This window comes from Ambystoma mexicanum, chromosome 2p (assembly GCF_040938575.1).
Source record: "Ambystoma mexicanum isolate Mex_15411 chromosome 2p, UKY_AmexF1_1, whole genome shotgun sequence".
Taxonomy (NCBI): Eukaryota; Metazoa; Chordata; class Amphibia; order Caudata; family Ambystomatidae; genus Ambystoma; species Ambystoma mexicanum.
Window position 1 is genome coordinate 1,146,315,463 of NC_090923.1, and position 19,431 is coordinate 1,146,334,893.

The 19,431-nt window shown below is 44.1% G+C and overlaps 1 protein-coding gene across 2 annotated transcripts in view; it reads left to right on the forward strand.

The window, feature by feature from the left end:
* LOC138567242 (fibulin-2-like) overlaps positions 1 to 19,431 on the forward strand; it is a 1,012,531-nt gene that overhangs the window by 782,291 nt on the left and 210,809 nt on the right. For both annotated transcript variants that reach the window (XM_069645241.1, XM_069645242.1), the window contains exon 7: positions 6,083 to 6,211. In XM_069645241.1, the coding sequence (XP_069501342.1) occupies positions 6,083 to 6,211 (129 nt within the window). The remainder of the gene's footprint in view (positions 1 to 6,082; positions 6,212 to 19,431) is intronic.

The following is a 19,431-nucleotide window of genomic DNA, read 5'->3' on the forward strand; positions in this document are numbered from 1 at the left end:
TGTTCTAGAAATAGTAGTAATTGATTAATCCTATATAAAAGTATCATAAATGACATATTATAAAGCAAAAGTGAATACTAACTATTAAATTAAGGACTATGGCTGTGATGAGGACACTGGCTAGGACTGTGACAAGGATTAGGATTGTGACAAGGACTAGAACTAGGCCTGTGAGAAGGACTTGAATCAGGACTAGGATGAGGACTAGGGCTGTGATGTTGGATGTGAGGATGGGAAGGAGGACTGTGACCAGGAGTGTGAGAAGAATGAAGACTAAGATTATGATGAGGACTAGAACTGGGACAAGGACTAGGATTGGCGAGGACTGGCACTGTGTATATGATGAGGAATAGGGCTCTGATGAGGATCAGGAATGATGAGCACTAGAACTGTAACTAGGACTAGTACTAGGGTGGGATTGTGATGAGGACAAGCACTAGGACTGTCACAAGGACTAGGACTGACCAGAACTAGCACTGTGTCCAGGACTAGAATGGGGATGTGTCACAGGACTCCGACTTTCATGAGGACTAGGACTGTGATGCTGACCAGGACGGTGACTGTGACTAGGCTAGGACTGTGAATAGGATTAGGACTATGAGGACTAGGAATGGGACCATGATGAGGACCAGGACTTGCCCTGTGATGAGGACTAAAACGTGGACTAATAGGAGTATTACGACTGTGATGAGGACTAGAACTGTGGCTTTACTGACTGGAGACTAGTCCTGCACTTTTCTTTGGTTCACTCAGATCACTCCTGGAAGATGCTGCCAGACGAAATATTGGGGACTATAAATAGCCATTTGTGATGCAGCAATGCATACCTCTAGCATTGCCACTTGCAATGTCAAACACATATTCTGCTTATGAATACATACACATTTGTTTCTTCTCTGTAGAATTATTTTGGGCACTAGGTGGCACTGAAGCTCAACCCCATATGCCAAAATCAAAAATGCATGTCTTCCCTGTTTGGAGGATATGGATGCATATGATACAGTAGTGTGACTCATCATAGCTGTGGTATTAATGAAAATACACACCGGAGTCAGCCTCTTTGCTTGAAGGAGAACAGCCTTTCTACCATTCTGGTGGTTCAAAGCATTTTTCTCCTTGAGATTTTTGGAGGAAGTAAAAATTGCAGTAATGTGAAGTCAATTTTGATCTCATAATCATGTGGTGTTTACAGCAGGACGTATTTACTGAATTCCACATGAGGTAAAAACCTCCTCACCACAGAAATAGGCAGAAGGTAGAAAAAGGACATTTTTGAAAATGGAAGATTTTGCAAAAACAGGATTAACCCCTTACTTGACTTTGTCTACCGGCCCAATGGAACTATCTACTTCTCAAATTCAAAGTGCTGGACCAACTGTCCTATGGGGGTGCCTAAAAAGACCAGCGTGGCAGAAAGAGTAATAGAGGGGAGATCCAGTGTATATAATATCCCTTTTCAAAAGCATATGAGAGGTGTTCTGCCCGGCAGCCGCTAAATTCCTGAACCAAAGGCAGAGAGTCTCAAGTTCAGGAGACAGTTTCACAAAGCATGTCATGCTGACTACAGTGGACATCCAAAAAGTTACCACTAACCATGATGTCAGTGGACAAGTCAGTTTCTCCCTTGATGTTATGACATCAGTTTCTCACTTGTCTGTTTGGGATCAATGCCATTTGATAGCAAGCCGTACAAATGATGTGAGTACAGAGAGACGGCAGCCCCCTTCCAGGCATTGAGTAATAGAACCACAATGCGCAGGATGACCTAGCTACAACCTCCAACTAGCCACCCCTGTCTGGACTATCCCCAGCCTTAAAGGAACTGATCAGAAGGCAGTGCAACACCTATGCAAGAAACTTTAGTCTTCATCAACCGCAGCAAATCTTCTCCTCGGCTGGACCTGCCCTTCCAATTAAGTTAAAATTCACTACAAGATACTGTAAGCATAGCGCAGTGAACTCAACATGGCTACAACTGACAGCCAGCTCTCATCCGTCTGATTCTTCATCCTCCTCAACAATTATGGTTGAAGTTAAAACTCTCAAACCCTCCATGCGACATGTCGACCACGTCCTTTCTGAACCTGGCCTGACCTTGGTCCTTTGGTTTCAAGCATGCTCAATGCAAGCGATCGATCCAAGGGAGGCAAAAGTAGCCGCATTGACCAGTCAGCTTTCATCCGTCTGATTCTTCATCCTCCTCAACAATTATGGTTGAAGTTAAAACTCTCAAACCCTCCATGCGACATGTCGACCACGTCCTTTCTGAACCTGGCCTGACCTTGGTCCCTTGGTTTCAAGCATGCTCAATGCAAGCGATCGATCCAAGGGAGGCAAAAGTAGCCGCATTGACCAGTCAGCTTGTGGATTTTGCACCACTGAGATATAAAATGCCCACTTCCCCGGAGTTTTCTGAAAACATTACATCCGAAATGGCATGGGATCCACCTGGTAGTGTGATCTGAGCTGCCAAGGCTTCAGAGCTACTAGCCAGGTTATGAGATGTTGTCAATTCTTGCTCAGCTGGCAGAAGTCGGTGCACAGCAATCATCTGCGTCTTAAATTCTCTAAAGCTGAGTTTCTACTCATCGGTCAGGCAACACCGCCCCTCGTCTGTTGGAATAGCCGCCATCCGTAAGCTCCCGGCTCATCCCACAGCAAAAGCCTGCCACCTGTGGATGCATTTGGTGGCCACCTGGTTGAAGTTCAGACCTGGAGTAAGTGAAGCCTCAAATCACTGTTGTTCTGCCTGCACCTGGATCTACCTATCATGAAGATCAGCCACTCTTATTATGAGCGCTGCCAGTGCTGTGTGGGAAACGCAGTGAGTGTCGTGAATGCCGCTATCAGTGGGAGACTACGTGCTCACATGGAATTCAAGGTTCATCCGAACTTGCAATGCGCTCAGCCCATCTTGTAGGCTTCAGGCAGAAGCAGACAACAAGTTAGGGTAGAAGATGGGTTGGTTGGAGAGCAGAATAAACAAGTCTCCCGATAGAACCCTGCATATTCAGCAACTCCTCCCCCCTCTATTTCACCCACAAAAGCGAATGTATTTATTTATTTATTTATTTATTGTGCATGTCTAAGGCACTGTACACAAGAGAGGAAGAGAAAAGCCTCACAAAGCACAAAGTGCATAGCATGGAGGGGAACACAGAAGGAACGAGTCCCGTGCAGCATTCCACCACCATAAAATCCTCAGGATGCCCAACCCTTGGACTTAGACAGCGATTATCTTTCTTTACCTCTGTAGAGACCGGTCAAAGCTGCCTTACGTGTGCCGCCCCCAGCCCTTCCTCTGACCCTTTCTCTTCTTCTAACATGGCTCCCCTTCTCTTCCGCCAGACGGGTGCCACGGCTCGCTTCCCCTGCATTCTGGCATATCCAGGGACGTTTCCCTCAGGGCCCAGAGACTCGCGGCTTCTAAATCTCATTGGTCATTTGTCTTCTTTTTAGCAGCCATCCAGGCAACAATTTAAGGTTGAAACTACCACCGTAGTTTACTCTTGTGCAGAGATTGACTTTGGGACCCCTCTGGGATCTCTTCCATTCGTTGTGGCAATGTCAAAGCAATGTCTGTTGTGCCTGAAGTCTCCCGCAATCTACTGCTTATCCTAACAGCCTCGCTACCATCTCCCCAAGACCAGCAGTTCTGCTGCAGCCAGCTTCAGCACCCTAATTCCCCCGGGACATGTGCACGCTGCTGGCTCATTAGGGATACCACATCCACTGCATTATAACCATCCTTCTCGCTATCTGCACTGCTCGGGTTTCTACTCTGCTGTGCCCTTCCTTGGGAGCATGAGCTCCGTGGCCCATATTTCTGGGCTGGGATATGATTGTTTTCTTTGAGATACCTGCCCCCCTTTGCCCCGACCCTTGGACTCGATTCCTTGTTAAGTCAATCTCCAGGGGGTCCCTGATTGCACCGATCAAAGCAAAATCACAGTATAAACTGCATATTAATTTCTTACACACAGGTGGATCATTTCGTATGCATAACAGGATACCCAGAATTCAGGCAGGGAGAGGAAGGCCAGGGTTGCGGTTTACGGAGCACGCTCAATAGAGGGCAACAGGTGCACTTTACACAGCAGGGGGGGGAGTAAGCATCCCCAGCACGCACTCTACCAAACGAAGGGGGCGGAGCTAGGGACCACCAACTGTACTCTACAAAACAGAGGGCTCTTAGCCCGCTTTCTATATAACAGAGGTGGTGAATGAGGCAATCCCAGAGGCCTCCTTGCATAAGAGGTAGAGGGTGCAAACGCGTCTGATTGCACTCGACTGAGAAGGTCGCCAGCTCTCAAAGGACGCAATTGGAGGGTTCAAACTTCACGTGAGTGTAATTTCCAGTTGAAAAATGCGAGAGGTCCTGCAATGCTGAAAATTTGGAAGTTTGCGGGCCTCACCATGACATTGACAGAGAGAGAGAGAGAGAGAGAGAGAGAGAGGCCGTAGGAGGTGAAGGATACTGCAGAGAGCATACCATTCAACACGTGGTAGGAGTAAGAGAACTCAAAATGGAGTCTAAACACCAGGCACTCTTCGATACACATGCAGGTGGGGAAGGGTATGGTTCCACACACTGTGGCCTACACAATTTAGAGTGTACATGCCAGGCTGTACTTTTCACAGTGGTGTTGGGGCGGGGGTAGCAAGTTCTACACGCACAACAGGTGCCGATGAAAGAGGAAGCAATGAACTGTACTCTACACCACAGGTAGGGTTTGCAAGGAAGCACAGGACACTCCCATGCAATGAATACAGAAAAGGGGTGCTGCGTCCTCTCTATGCAATCAACAGAAAGGGGACACACACTGCAGTCTGCACCACTGGGTGCGGATGATCGTTTCAACCCTATACAATATGAGATAAATGGGACTGACCATAAGAGGATGGGATTTTTGTGTGATAAGCAGGGAACAGAGACTTCATCCCTTTGGGGAAAGGATTTGCATTAAATAAGATCTGAACTTGTCCGTCATCAGAAAACTAGGGTCTGGGAAATGTTTGTATGCAAAGCATTGCATAGCTCTTATCCTGCAATTCCGAGCATAATGGCAAGAGGTGTTGTGGGCTGCGGAGCCGTACAGAGTTTTAGTACATGAAGCTGAGCAGTGTGGCAGTGGAGCAGGGGGCACTGGGATGGAATGCGGTGTCCACCTGAAAGATTTGGAGGTGTCGACACAACGAAATGAAGGAGGTGCTTGAATAACGGGGCAGTGTCCTCTTCACCCTCCCCCCTGGGTAAGGGGGGGTGCAGGAAGCCCGGGAACCCAGAGGGGCGGGAAGCCCGCCAAAAGGGCCAAAAGGCCCACAGAACAGGATAATGAAAAGGGGTGGGCCAGGCGGCTTATAAGCTGCCTGGTTTTCATCTCCAGGAACTTCGCTTCCACAGCAGGGACGCTGCGCACGGAAGGAGGAGGAGATTTTCATTTTGTTTTCCTCCCACCCTCCCTGCTTAGAGGACGGCGGAATGGCAAAGCCTGGCCTTTACTGTTGCAGAACAGCGAGGCAGTGTTTTGGCGATCAGTGACAAGATACAGACTACGAATGAGCTGTGGAAAAGCGGGGAGGGTTTTCGCTCTTCTTGCGACCTGCACCTCTTGGGGGCCTAAGCAGCAGGGGCGCTGGAGGTATCGATGAGGGCTCAGCTTCCTCTGACAAAACGGCACTCCCCCAGCCCAGGAACACCTGTAAGGACAGGGGGGGCTCAGACAAGAATGGTCGGGGAGCTTTGGCCTACAGTGGACTTGGTTAGGAAAGGGGGAAGCAAGGTTTGGACACGGAGCAGTCAGCTGGTCGCCGCACCTTCAGAACTATTTTCACAAAGTTTGTTTGCAGTGTTTAGAGTTTTGGTAGTTATAAAGAATGTTGTGAAATTAAATCTGCGGCCTTTTTATGCCAACAAAGAAAGAATGTCTCATTCTGCAACTGTTTTCCTTGGTGGGGTATCAAAGGGGCGAATGGAATGAGCAAGCGTGTTGGTACAAGAATGGAAAAATGCCCAGGTTATGATGTAAGACTGCTATTTGCCTCTTGTCTCCTCATCGCGTTTCTTGTTTCTCCACCTCAGACATTGATGAGTGCCAGCTGGGGAGTCACCGCTGCCAGGAGGGACAGATTTGTCACAACACTGTGGGCAGCTACCGCTGCGACTGCCCCCAAGGATACAAGCTGCACCCGCTGCTTGCAAAGTGTGTTGGTATGTAATATGTTCTATTTGGTGGGCCCCAGTGGCAAAAGGCAAAGGGCCCCATAAATAAAATGGGCAGAGGGCCCTGGGTAGGCAGAGCTTAGGGTGGGAGGAGCTAATGGCTATGATAAGTGCGACATTAATGAACTTAAGGGACATGTGTTCCATGCATTGTATGTGACCTGTTAATCTCACTAATCACCTCCTTTTGTAAATGTTGTGCTTGCCGAGCCTGTTAAAAGGATAACATCTGAGTGCAGGGCAGGGCCATTTCAAGCACTTTTGGGGTCCAGGGCACAGACACCTTTGGGGCTCCCCCTTCCCAAACCCAAGAAATGAAGGGGTCCAGAGCACCTTGTCATGACGCCAACACCGCAATCACAACACATAGGTTGACATGCTGCCTCGCAGCGATCAAAATAGGCAAGGGTACCCTTTCAGTCCTCTTACCCTCTTCATGCTTGCTGTAATCAGAATGATAAATCAGTGGCATTTCAAGGCCAACATTAGCAGTCCATCATGAGGGTACTTATGATCTAATATAAGTACAGGGCACTTTTCATCATCAATAGCTGCCATGAGGAAGGTATACACGCCATACTATAAATGCGGGACAGATCATATGAAAAAGGTGCACATAACCCAGAATAGGCAGACGACTCAGATTTGCTGCCTCGCAGGATGCAAAAGTGCTCAAGCATGGAAACAGGAGACCAACTGGATGCAAGGAATAAACTCCACACACCATATAATAGATAGTGGATGGACATTAGAAGCTACCATAAAGTTGTCCTTACCCAGACAGATTGACATTATGCAACGGACATGGTTTTCAAGCAGAATTGCTATTACATAGAAACAAGTGGATTTGGTGTGCAGTGTATCAATGCCTACTATTTTTTATAGCAGAAGCAGCACTACAGCAAGTGAAACCATGAGAACGAAATCACTCTAAAGGCAGACCATTTTGAAAGCTTTAGAGACTGACAGTTTTGATACGTCAGGCAATAAAAGATTGAATGGGATGCCTAGGATCACACATTGGTTAAGATATGAAGCTGGGATTTTCACCCGCTGTGCAATTTCTGCACTTCACCACTTTCTTTTCTAGCCCTTACATTGAACTAAACTAATCACATTGTATAGAACTAACATGGAAAGTAGACAAATTGTATAAGCCAACATGACCATTTTCAAAAACAAACATTATTGTATTATGCAAAATGGGAATGATTGTAGCTTCATTGTCTCCATCAGCAAGGGATGTTATTGATATGAGCTTAAAATACTTTTTCTGGGTTTCTCTTTTTTGTTTTAAAGCTTTAAATTCACCCGAAACACAGGCTTGTGAAACTGTCATTCATAAATGAACAGATCTTAAAAAAGGCCAACCGTCTGTATGTCAAATGAGCAAAACTTTAAAATATGCTTGCCAGCAGCATGCAATATCCGGTCCTCTCTCTTCTATCTAGAATCCCTCCCACACAAGCAGCCCACATAAAAGAATGATCAGGTAATGGGCTAAACAATGCCAACAGCATTTGAGAAGGCAAACATTTTCACAGAGGACACCACAGTAATGTCAGTGATACAAGATGTTTTGTCCAGGATCACTGTAATGTCTGCTGGCATATCCAGGATACAAGCATGAACATTTTGGTTCCACAGTTTTGAATATGGATAGCTTATCACCTCTCGAACTAACACTTTATGTTCACCATTTAGGGTGGCTGCCTAGGTTTTACAAAACCCTATCTGAAGAAACCAATGTCTAGACCTTCACCATATTGATGTCTTGTTTGTTTCTACAGCAACCAATATGTGGTGAAGGTACATTGTTAATAATAGCACCTGTTGTGCTACGAAACAAACTACATATACACAGATGTTATCATATTCAGACATAGGAAATGCTGAGTTGACCTTGCTGCGATTTGTTACTGTAATTTTGCATATGAACACAGACCTATGCAATGAGTGCTTAGTGCTTAATACATTGAGCTACATTCTGAACTATTGGAGCACTCACATTATCAATAAGCATTTGATCTTTGGCTATTGCACATGATCAACATAATCACTGACCAATGTCCGAAGTATACATATTATAAAGCATGGGTGTCAAAACGCATCCCTGCTTTAATCCGATATTGATCTGAACCTAGCTCATTACTTCCCCATCTTGTGACATCCGTAAGGATACCACCGTGTCACTATACAAGGCTTTAAAAAAATGAAGTAATTCAGGATCCAGTCCCACTGCATACGTTTATTCCAGAGTTTGTGGCGTGAGACTATGTCAAACGTCTTCGAGTAGTCGACACAGCACACATAGAGAGTTCTTTTATGCTGTTTGGCATCAGAAATTAAACATTGCAGCGCACAATTATTGTGTACTGTGCTATGCCCTGTGTCTTCTGCCCATCTAGTAAGCTTTTTCAATAACAGTGTGGCAACGATCTTGGCACTCGTGTCCAGCATCACCAGGAGTCTATAATTAGTAGGCTCAGTTTCACCACCGTTTGTATACATCGGTACTAAAATAGACTCCCTCCAGCTATCTGGAATCTCACCTCGTGCCAAGATCCTGCCAAACCATTTGGCCAAGATCAACGCCCAACAGGATGGATTAGCTTTTTATACTATATTGGGCACAGCATCTGCGCCAGGTGCCCTAGATGCTTTTTAGCCTTTTAATTATCACTTCAATATCAGCAGCTTCAAAACCTTGTACTGTTTGCCTTTCGCCTGAACCTCCAACCAATGGTGAACACTCCCGCAAAGGCTCATAGTATAGGGCTCCCAGATATGATGCCCGTTCTGTTTCTGCTATGGGATGGAGCTCCAGGGCTCCTTGATTACCTGCCAAGAAAGACCTAAAGTGTCATTGGTGTGGAGAAGATTAAACATCATTTTCCAATTTGCACTGCAGAGGGACCTCCAATGCTGCCTAACCCAATTTTTATATCTGGTGGCCAATATTGGTAGGTAGGCGATACACATCAAGTTTGTAAGATCGGCCCGCTTCTTTGCCGTTGCTTGATTTTTCCACAGTTCACTCTTTTCTGAAAAATATTACCATGTCAAACAGGCTACGCGCTAGCCTATTAATCTCCTTGGTGGTGCCATAAAGCTTTAAATTGTTGAGAAGACATGGCAGTGCATTATTCATATCCCCATCACATTCATTCAATCTCGTCATAAACAGAAATAGGAATTAAGTTTCGCTATATTCCTGTCCGTCCAGCAAATACGATTCCCTTTGGTATTAACTGCAACCCCCACACTATATTTTCGAGGTATTGTCTTGCACTTCCTGTCTAAATTATAATTCCATGACAGTGCCAGGTGGTCACTGAGATTGATCTGTAAGAATACTATAGGGCTGCAGTGGAACCACACTTCCTGGCTAGCAAAAACATAATCGATGCAGGTAGCGAACTTCCCATTAGTCCATGTATTCTCAATAGTCCATTTAGTTTTCTCTTTTAAATTGAGACATGCTAAATTATGTATTTAAAGACACCCAGCCCACTTATTTCCCAAAGGTCTCTCGATAGGTCTCCCAAGTGGGTTAGGCTGAATGGTACCCTCCTTTCTGTATATGTGTTCATTGAAGTTCCCCGCTACAATCACTCTGCCCGAGGATAGCACTCGTGCCAACAATGTAATATATTAAGCACTTTCTTGATTATTGTGCTACTATGGGCCATACTGGGAGATTTGTATACATTTATAAATAGGAGAGGTGTCTGCAGATGCATCTTGTCATATAAAACAACAGGCAATATACATGGCGAGACTAATCGGTTCTCAAGATTTCCAAACGTAGCAATACTTTTGCCCCTATGGCTAAGCCCCCTATAGGGCATCCACACGTATTCTGTGTCGCTGGACAGCAGACTGTGTTAAACCCATCTATAAAAAATTCATCAATTCGCCAGGTCTCTTGTAATAAAAACACATCACACGAAGGTTATACTTTTAGGCCAATTGGGTTAGTCAGGAAAGAAATATAGCCTTATGTGTTCCAGGATATCCACCTAATGTTTGCTAAGTTCCCAGACCTTCGCGCTTGACTAATATCAACATATTGAACGGGTCCATTGACCAGGATGCATTAGTGTTCTTCATTTCTGTACCCCTCCTTTGTCTACTTGTGGTAGGTTTCCCTACACCCGAGTTATAATCCACCTCTTGCAGAGGCTCACTCTGTTTCCAGCCAACTGTATGTTGAAACCCCATCGTGCCTAAGGTGCTCTGATGCAAGTTTAGGAAAGTTGCTATAACAGGTGTAGTGAATTCCACAATTACCCAATTAGTGGAACTTTGGATACCAGGGAGAGTCCTTTCTATTAATAGTTCGGAGTACTGGTTTGCGATGAAATAAGTTCATTAGAAAACTCCTGTTCAAGAAAGACCTAGTGGATGGGGGGCGAGTCTCTTGACTTGCTTGGCAGCCACATGTTCTCCACGTTGGTCATCATATCACCTTTGCATGATCATATCGGAATATTCAGTGGCATTTTGCTCATGTGTGGCTTTCTACTAGCTCAATGCTCTGTCCTGGCCATAGATCACTAGGTTCTTCCTGCAGATCTATGATCCCCATAGGTGGCAAACTTGACGCAGCAATTTCCAGTGATTTATTTACTTGTTTTGGCTGCAACCATCTTTCCAGGGGGCAACACAATGATACATGTCGCTTGGTTCCGTCCACCAATGTATTGGATACAATGATTACATGATTAATGGATCAGAGCAGAATGTTCTTGTCACCAACAGCCAGGCAATAGGATTGGGGCCTTAGCAGCAAGCCTTTAAATATCCTGAAATGTGCTATTTAAGTCGGGTAAGCAATGTGCACTGATTTATTTAGAGTAGGCAGCCTTGTGGGACCCCCGTCCAAGGTGGGGGGCTCGGGGAAAGTGGCCCTTTTGTCCTCCCATTAAGATGTCTCTGGTGCTAGGCTCTGTGCAGCCCCTGTGCACTGTTTGACTTGGAGGTGAGAAAAGCAAACCACGGGAGCCCAGTGGGCCTTTGTCCCTCATCCGAGTGTTAAATCCGCCTCTGGTTCGGCCACCTCTTGGATTTAAAATGTTGCAGTCCTTCTGGCACAGCTGCAGAAGGACAGGACATGTCTTAAACTAGCCCTGTTTTTAATACCTCACGCAGTGGCCGAGGCAGGCTTTGGAGAAGGGCCCCTAATGGGGCACCAGTGAATACCATTCAACTACTTTACAGGAGGTATGGGGGCGCATCAGGTCTGAAACAAGCAACCGCCCCACAAGCTTCTGCCCCAGCTCCACAACTGACCACACCATAAAACAAAGTCCATGCAACATTCCAGCGCCAAGATACCCTTGGGTCTAAGTTTGCGATTTGCAAATCCCAAATTCATTCATTAATTCAGGAGACCTTGCGTTCAAAAACCCTGTGTTTGGGAGACATAAAAATCAGATCCGTCTGTGAACCCAACTGACATGTATTTTGGGTATGGCTATATGTGAGGACAGGGGACCTGGAAGCAGAGTAATCTAGACAGTATCATGACGTCACTTAGATATCTCATCATTTTCGGCTCCTGCTGCAAATCACAAATTTCCTACCAGGTACATTCAGACTGTTATCGCTCTAAGGTCATAAAATGAGTGTCATATAGTTGGGTACAGTTAACACCAAGAGACTAGTCAGTTTGTAGTATGGACGGCATACATGATCAGTGTCATTGTAATAGATCACAGCGAGACAGATAAAGTAGCACTGCTGCTCTATGCAGGATACATTAGGGGGCACTCATTCATAGCTCATCACAGCACATTGTGCAAAGTACTACTGGTGAGCCCTGCAGCGGGCAGGACCATCAGCACTGGAATGCTTGGAAGAGCAAAGACTGCCAGAGAGGGATTTCATAGGAGAGCAGGATGCCCTACAGCTTTAGGATGTTTTATTGGCATGATGCCTCTACAACGGGGGTAGCCAACCCATCACCCTGCAGATGTTTTGGCCTCCGACTCACATGGTTCCCCTACCATTGACTATACTGGCTGTGGTTAATGTGGGTTGTAGGCCAAAACATCTGTAGGGTGACAGGTTACCTAACCCTTTTACACAGTGAACTTGTAATCATTAAATATATATATATATATATATATATATATATATATATATATATATATATATATATATATATATATATATATATATTGGGCTTTTGTATCGTACTTCATGCCGGAGTCCATAGCGTGAGCCCGTGTATCAGAACCCATGCTGCTCAATGTTGTCTTGTTTCCAAGACAAGCATGTTGCCTCTAAGCTATCCTCCTTTAGAGTGGTGTTTCTATTTTGCCTGACCATTTCATGCATCAAATACTTTATGATCTAAATGACAAGGTCCAGAAATATACAGAAGCTGATAAGTTGCATAACAAGCCAAAAAACGTCCATTGTTAGAGCACTAGTCTAGAATGCTGTGCACGGGCCAAAGTGCAGGTTTACATGAACACAGTAGGACCATTATATATCTTAAGACAACTGCTCCCTCTAGCGGTGACAACAGGCCGGAGCTTTGCGAACTGGCATTGTCTCTATATATCCTAAGGCAACAGCTCCCTACATACAAAGACAAACATACATCTGGCCTTTTATTGTATTGTTCAATGTCTGTCAGGCTGCGGGCGGCTACTCTGGAGCTTTGAAGGCTAGATCCTCTCCAGGGCACTTCCTGAAAAGACACAAAGAGACTTAACTCACATAACAACAGAGCCAAATCATGCATAATCATCAAGAGAGAAGCACTGCTTGTGCGGCCTCAAGAGGTTGCCATAAACATATATTGGCTCTTCTGAACTGGGTCCATTTGGCTGGAAGGAGCCAGCCAAGAAAATACATGGACTGGAGCTAACTATAACATGTACCTTTTTAAAGTATAAACAGGATTCCAGCCCGCCCACAGGCATCAGCACCTTTGGAAACCACATCAAAGACAACTCCAGGGGAACGTCTATTCTAGGAATGACAAGGTTAGCAAAAAGACATCTCCACACTTCATTCTACTAGGCTGCCAAGCACATGCTTTTCAGTAGGCCTTAAATGGAAAATATAGAATGTCTCACACACATGTCACACCTTTACGATAGGCATATGCTTATCGTCCACGGCATGCTATTTATAGAGGTTAATATACTTTACCCCCACTCCCCCCACCCCCCACGTAGGCTTCGACTTCCATCTTTGCCTTTTCTGGCATTTTGGGACAGGGTAATCTCTTTTTCATCCCTCTGGGCTCTGTTCACACCATAACAGGGTACAAGAACTATAGATCATTGAAAATCAAATGTAAAGGGAACTTTAGGGATTCGAACATCATCTTGCCTGTATTATTCACCCACTACAGGATACAGCACGGGTCCAGAGCACCGCTAGTGGGTTGTTCTTTGTGTATTGTGTTGTATTGTAAGTGGTCTTCTACTGGGACCTTCTTCCACTATTGATGGCCTCGCTGCACTTGGGTCTGTAAGAAAAAGTGGAGGGGAGTCATTAGTGGAACAGTTGGAGAAGCAGATGCGAAACCTGTACCAATCTGCTTTGTATAGTTTTGGCGGAGAAACTTGGGAGTATGTTATCCCTAGGGAAGAACGCACCATCTGATGGACTACAGCACCTTGCGTCTGGTTAGGTGTTGATGTGGGAGATTGTGATGAGGCTAAGGAGTAGAGATTAGTCATGATGAGTTTAATTGTAATGTGCTAATGGCTAGGCCTGTGGCAGCCATCTGTGGTGGGGAAGGGGTATGTCTGCCTATTGTAAGGCACTACCAGATCTTAGAGGAGAGTCAGTTAGTCAGGAGAATTGAGGAGTAGGCCTTACAAGGCAATACAACCTGCACCTCTGCCCTCCCAGCACTGGCCTCTTACGGACAGATACCATCCTTTCACTAGCTCTCATTGCTGCTGTCAATCCCTCTCCCACTCTCTCTTTCTCAAATTGCTACATTGTATCCCATGTGCAACAAAATAGGCATCTGTGTGTTGGCAGATGGGGGGCGGTGCAATATGGAGACTCCACTCAGTTATCATAAACTACATGGAAAGGTGTATGGGAAGCAAGACCCTTTGGATCAGAGAAAGGGCTACTTGAAATGTGATACTGCAGTCACCCATTCTGTCTTTCTTGCTGGTTGCAGGCTGAGGGATGCCTCAAACCTCAGTCTAACATACTCAGGTGCTGTGCTTAGTCGCCTGCTGGGAATACTCCCCGTCGAGGCCAGGGCCTGCCTTGGGCAGAGCAAAAAGGCATTTGTCAGGTGGTAAGGGCAGGGGCCAGAATCCCAGCTTTATTTATGCATTTATTTATTTATTTATTTATTTATTTATTTAATATGTTCATAGCCATCACTGGCTTTACATATACAACACAACACAAATACATACTTACTTCAATGACTAAAAACAATTCTAATCAAATCAATTAAAATACAAAAATACCAGCAGACAGCTCTTTTAAAATGATTAAAATCAACTCATAAAATAACATCATATAAAATATCAGGTTAATATCATTCCCTTCCATCATCCATTGCCATATCATTTCTATGTTATCTGAGAGATATGAGTTCTTATATCTTTTCAGATATTTATCACGCAGCTGGTTAAGGCTTTCACAATAACACAAAAGGTGCTTGGCAGTCTCTATGTTTACAGTGCCACATAATCTGCATAATCTCCACTTTCTGTCCTTGCCAATTTTAGCACCTAGTATCTCCATCATATCGCATTTATTAAATTTGAGCAAGAAGTAGAATCTAACCATAGAATGATGGGGAAATGCATATTGATATTTAGGTTTCGTTGTCTCTATGGACCAATGTTCTAAGAATTGTCTACTAAATGATTTAGTGGCTAGATATGTTATACCTCGTTCTTTAGCATGGCTATAAATGGATGATTGCAATAGACATTTGATTTTAGCGGGAGATTGATACTTCCTAATTGAAACATTATCTTTTGCCCATCTAGCATATGTCAAATATAATGAATCAATCGATTTTAAATATCGACATTTTCTCTCTTCTTAAATATTTTCATCAGTTCGACCACAAATGTGTTAATTGTCAAAGTATTCAGCCTCACAGACAACATGGCAGATTCGTATTCTAAGATGTCGCTGGCATACCTAAAATCATCTTCTAATAAAATGAATTAACAAGTTACAATAGTAAGTAATCTAAAAAGCCATCTTAAAATATTTCCTTCCAATTTACTAATTTAATTACAAAACTTTTTCCCCCATATCTCTGCTGCATAGAGAAGGCATGATACAATTTTACTAGAATATAAAAACAGAATGGTATTGACCGAAAAACCTCCTTGTCCTCCAATAAGTTTCAAGCCAGTGTTGTTTCCATGTTAGTTTATGGTCCAAAATCACCCCTAGGTATTTATAGCATTCAACAAGCTCGATTGGTTTATTATTAACAAACCACTTATAGTTGTTAGAACGCGAATGCTTTACTTTACCTAAGAAAGCCATCACCATAGTTTTAAAAATGTTTATTTCCAGACTGTTTTTTTCTACTAATTGCACCAAACCATTTAGCCTATTTTGGAGCCCAGTGGCTGTGTAATCCAACAATACTAAATCGTCAGCATACCCTAGCCAGCATAGCTGTAGATTGACAATCTTAATAGCATCAACGGATAATATCCCAATTTCATTCAAACAATCTGCCAAATATAGATTAAATAGCGATGATGCCAACGTGCAGCTGTGTTTGACTCCACGTACTGTGGGGATTGCTTCAGATACTTTACCTTCTCCATCAAGACGAATTCTGACAGATGTGTCAGAATATAGCAACTGGGTCATAAAGAGTATGCCCGGCGGGATCCCCCATTTTCTTAGTTTACTCCATAATTTTTCCCTGACAATAGTATCAAATGCTGCTGTGAAGTAAATAAAAACAACATATACCAGGAGTTTCCGAACTTCCCATGAATATTCCACAGCAGACACTAGATTTATAATATTGTGAATTGTGGATGATTTAGCTTGAAAGCCTGCTTGATTAATAGGGAGAATCTGATTGTCGGTGATCCACTCATTGAGTTAATCGAGCAGTACTTTGGCAAATATTTTGGCAGGTATATCCAACATAGTGAGCATTCTATAGTTTTTAGGGTTTTTCCATTCCCCCTTTTTGTATATCAGGAGAATAATGTTTTCCTGCCAGGACTCAGGGATAATTCCAAATTTGCCTAACCACCGAAACAAGATGAACAGAGCTTTTGACCATTCTACATGTGCTGTCCGCAGAAGAGCATTGCAAGTCCCATCTGGGCCGGTGGCCCTAGAGATATGTAACTGTTCTACCATTTTTGTTAGGGTGGCCACCATATAGTTACCATACCATTGAGGCTGGACGACATCGTACCTTTCGCCTTCTACTACCTGAGAGCCAATAGTATTTTTTAAGTGTATGATCCAATCACTTTCTCCAACACTAATAATGGGTAGACATCTCCTCTTAGCACCGTTTATTGCAATCCACATGCCTTGATGAATATTTATCTGCGCACAAGCGGTGATGCCATGCCATATTTCATTCACCTTATCTTTTTTTTCCTGTAGTGCAGTCATACAAAAACAATGCAGGTTAGCAAGCAGCCCATCATCACCTTCATAATGCAAATTACCACGCATATTCCAAGATAGTATCACATCTAATTATTCAGGAATGTTGTTCAGAATGAGATTTGAAGGCCATCGGTAACCAATGCCAATAGCCTTCAACATTAAGATCCCTTCTCGGCTCAGATGCCTGCTTAATATCAGGTTTAATTAGGATCCCAGATATATTACTAGATGGCTGTTTTTCAATTTTCTCCTGGCTACAAGTTATGGGAAGGTGCGTGTCAGTACCAATTAACCGAGTCTCTCTTACAAGAGATCCATTATTTTCCTTGGGCTTCATGGCAATTGGAAGCCTCTGATTCTTAACCTTACGCATAGATGTTTCTTTGCAAGTATAGCCTAACTTATCAAACAGGTAATGATGACTAAGTATAAACTCCAGAGTAGCATTATCAGCACACCACACATTTGTCGTTACCAACGTGAGGGTAACTAATTGATCTACTATCTTGAGGTCTCTAGATGTCACCATCCGCAAAAGAACAATGGATGCACAAAGCTCAACAATACAGCGTCTATTAAGGGCCTCTAAAATGCCTGTCCTTTTGATAGCTTGAAATTGTAGTGCCCTAACAAAATTCATTGGGTCTTTCTTATAGGTAGGTTCATTATCATCCAACCTTGGCATGCCATGAAATTACACTGATTTATTTGTTAATTTATCATTTTTGTTACCTATTATAGCCACTTCAACGCTACTCTTAGTTGTCTGATCTTTAAATTTCTCTGTTCTCTGTTCATGAAATAAGGTTTTAATGGGCTTCATTACGAGTATGGTGGTAAGGCAACAACGGCGCTGGTATCACTACTGGCACCGTTGATACCGTACCACCATACTATGAGTTCTGCTCGCAGGTGCGCTTGCAGCCACCAGGTTTTACCGGGTGGCCGTACCGGCACCCGCCAGCAGAACTTGATGGTAGCAACGGTACTGTTAATAACGGTACCGTTGCTACTACCCTCCCCATTCACATTGAGCCCTATAGGGCTCAAATGGGAATGGGGAATAATTTTTACCGGCGCCCAGAAAAGGCCAATTACCGGGTCTGGCAAGGCCGTAATGACCCAGTAATTGCCTTTTTCTGGGCGCCGGAAAAAAAACAATACCGGCGGCTAAAGGCACGGCTACCGCCAGCCTCGTAATGAGGCCAATGTCTTTCAGGACTGTGTTAGAGATACCACCTACTTTATTTACTTTGATTTTCTTAGGTTTCTTTTTTCTCATTACTAACCAGTTCTCTAGTGTTGGAGTTAAAATCATAGGGGAGGAATTAACAAGAGGAGCCAGGAGACGGGGTTTCACTATTTTCTTAGATTTACTTTTTTATATTGGATTTGTCTTCAGGAGCATGAATTGCTACTGTATGTACACCCACAAAATGCGGTTCCTTAGTAAGGGGAGTAGGTTTAGGGTTAGCAAGTTGTGGTTGTTTGGTGGTCAGTAACATGGAAGTAGGTTCTTCGACAATATTAACATTGGCAACATCTTTTACAATACAGCCAGAATCCCAGCACATTTGCTTCTCAGCAGGTTTTTAGGTGGAACCAGGACTTCAGTATCAGTGATGCTGCAACACTGCGGGGGGATCTTTTTGAGGGGGTGGCGGCTTTTGGAAGGTAAGGTGAAGAGAAGTATGCTGACAGTGATAGAATGATGTTTTCGACAGGAAAGAGGATAGGATTAACCAATGAAAAACACTGAAATGTCAAGATTGTAGTCTCTCTGGCTTTTGTTAGATAACGATCTCAGGCAGTGCACAAGGTGTGAGCTGCTCCCCACTGGGGGTGGAAGGTACCGCCTCACCCATTCACTGCTATTTACATTATAAAAGAGAGGAAGGAGCAGAAGTCTGCCTTTCTGCAGAAAGAGGGGGGGACATAATTGTGTGCTTGCATTTACAGCCTTTACACAAGTTAGAATGATGTCTTAGGGAGAATGTCAGATAACTCTCTTTGCATAGCAATGGCAAAGCAGGCCTCACAGTAGGTCACATGTGCATTTGCCAACAGTCATTGGCAAGGCAGACGTCACAGTAGGGCACATGTGTATGTTAACAGTATTAGCAACACAAGCCTCACAGTAGGCCACATGTGCATGTGTTAACAGCATTGACAAAGCAGGGCTCACAGTAGGCCATGTGTAAATGTTTTTACAGCATTGGAAAAGCAGGCCTCACAGTAGGCCATGTTTATATGTATTTACAGCATTGGCAAAAAAGGTCTCACAGTAGGCCATGTGTATATGTATTTACAGCATTGGCAAAAAGGGTCTCACAGTGGGCCACGTGTAAATGTATTTACAGCATTGGCAAAGCAGGCCTCACAGTAGGCCACGTGTAAATGTCTTTACAGCATTGGCAAAGCAGGCCTCACAGTAGGCCACGTGTAAATGTCTTTACAGCATTGGCAAAGCAGGCCTCACAGTGGGCCACGTGTAAATGTCTTTACAGCATTGGCAAAGCAGGCCTCACAGTGGGCCACGTGTAAATGTCTTTACAGCATTGGCAAAGCAGGCCTCACAGTGGGCCACGTGTAAA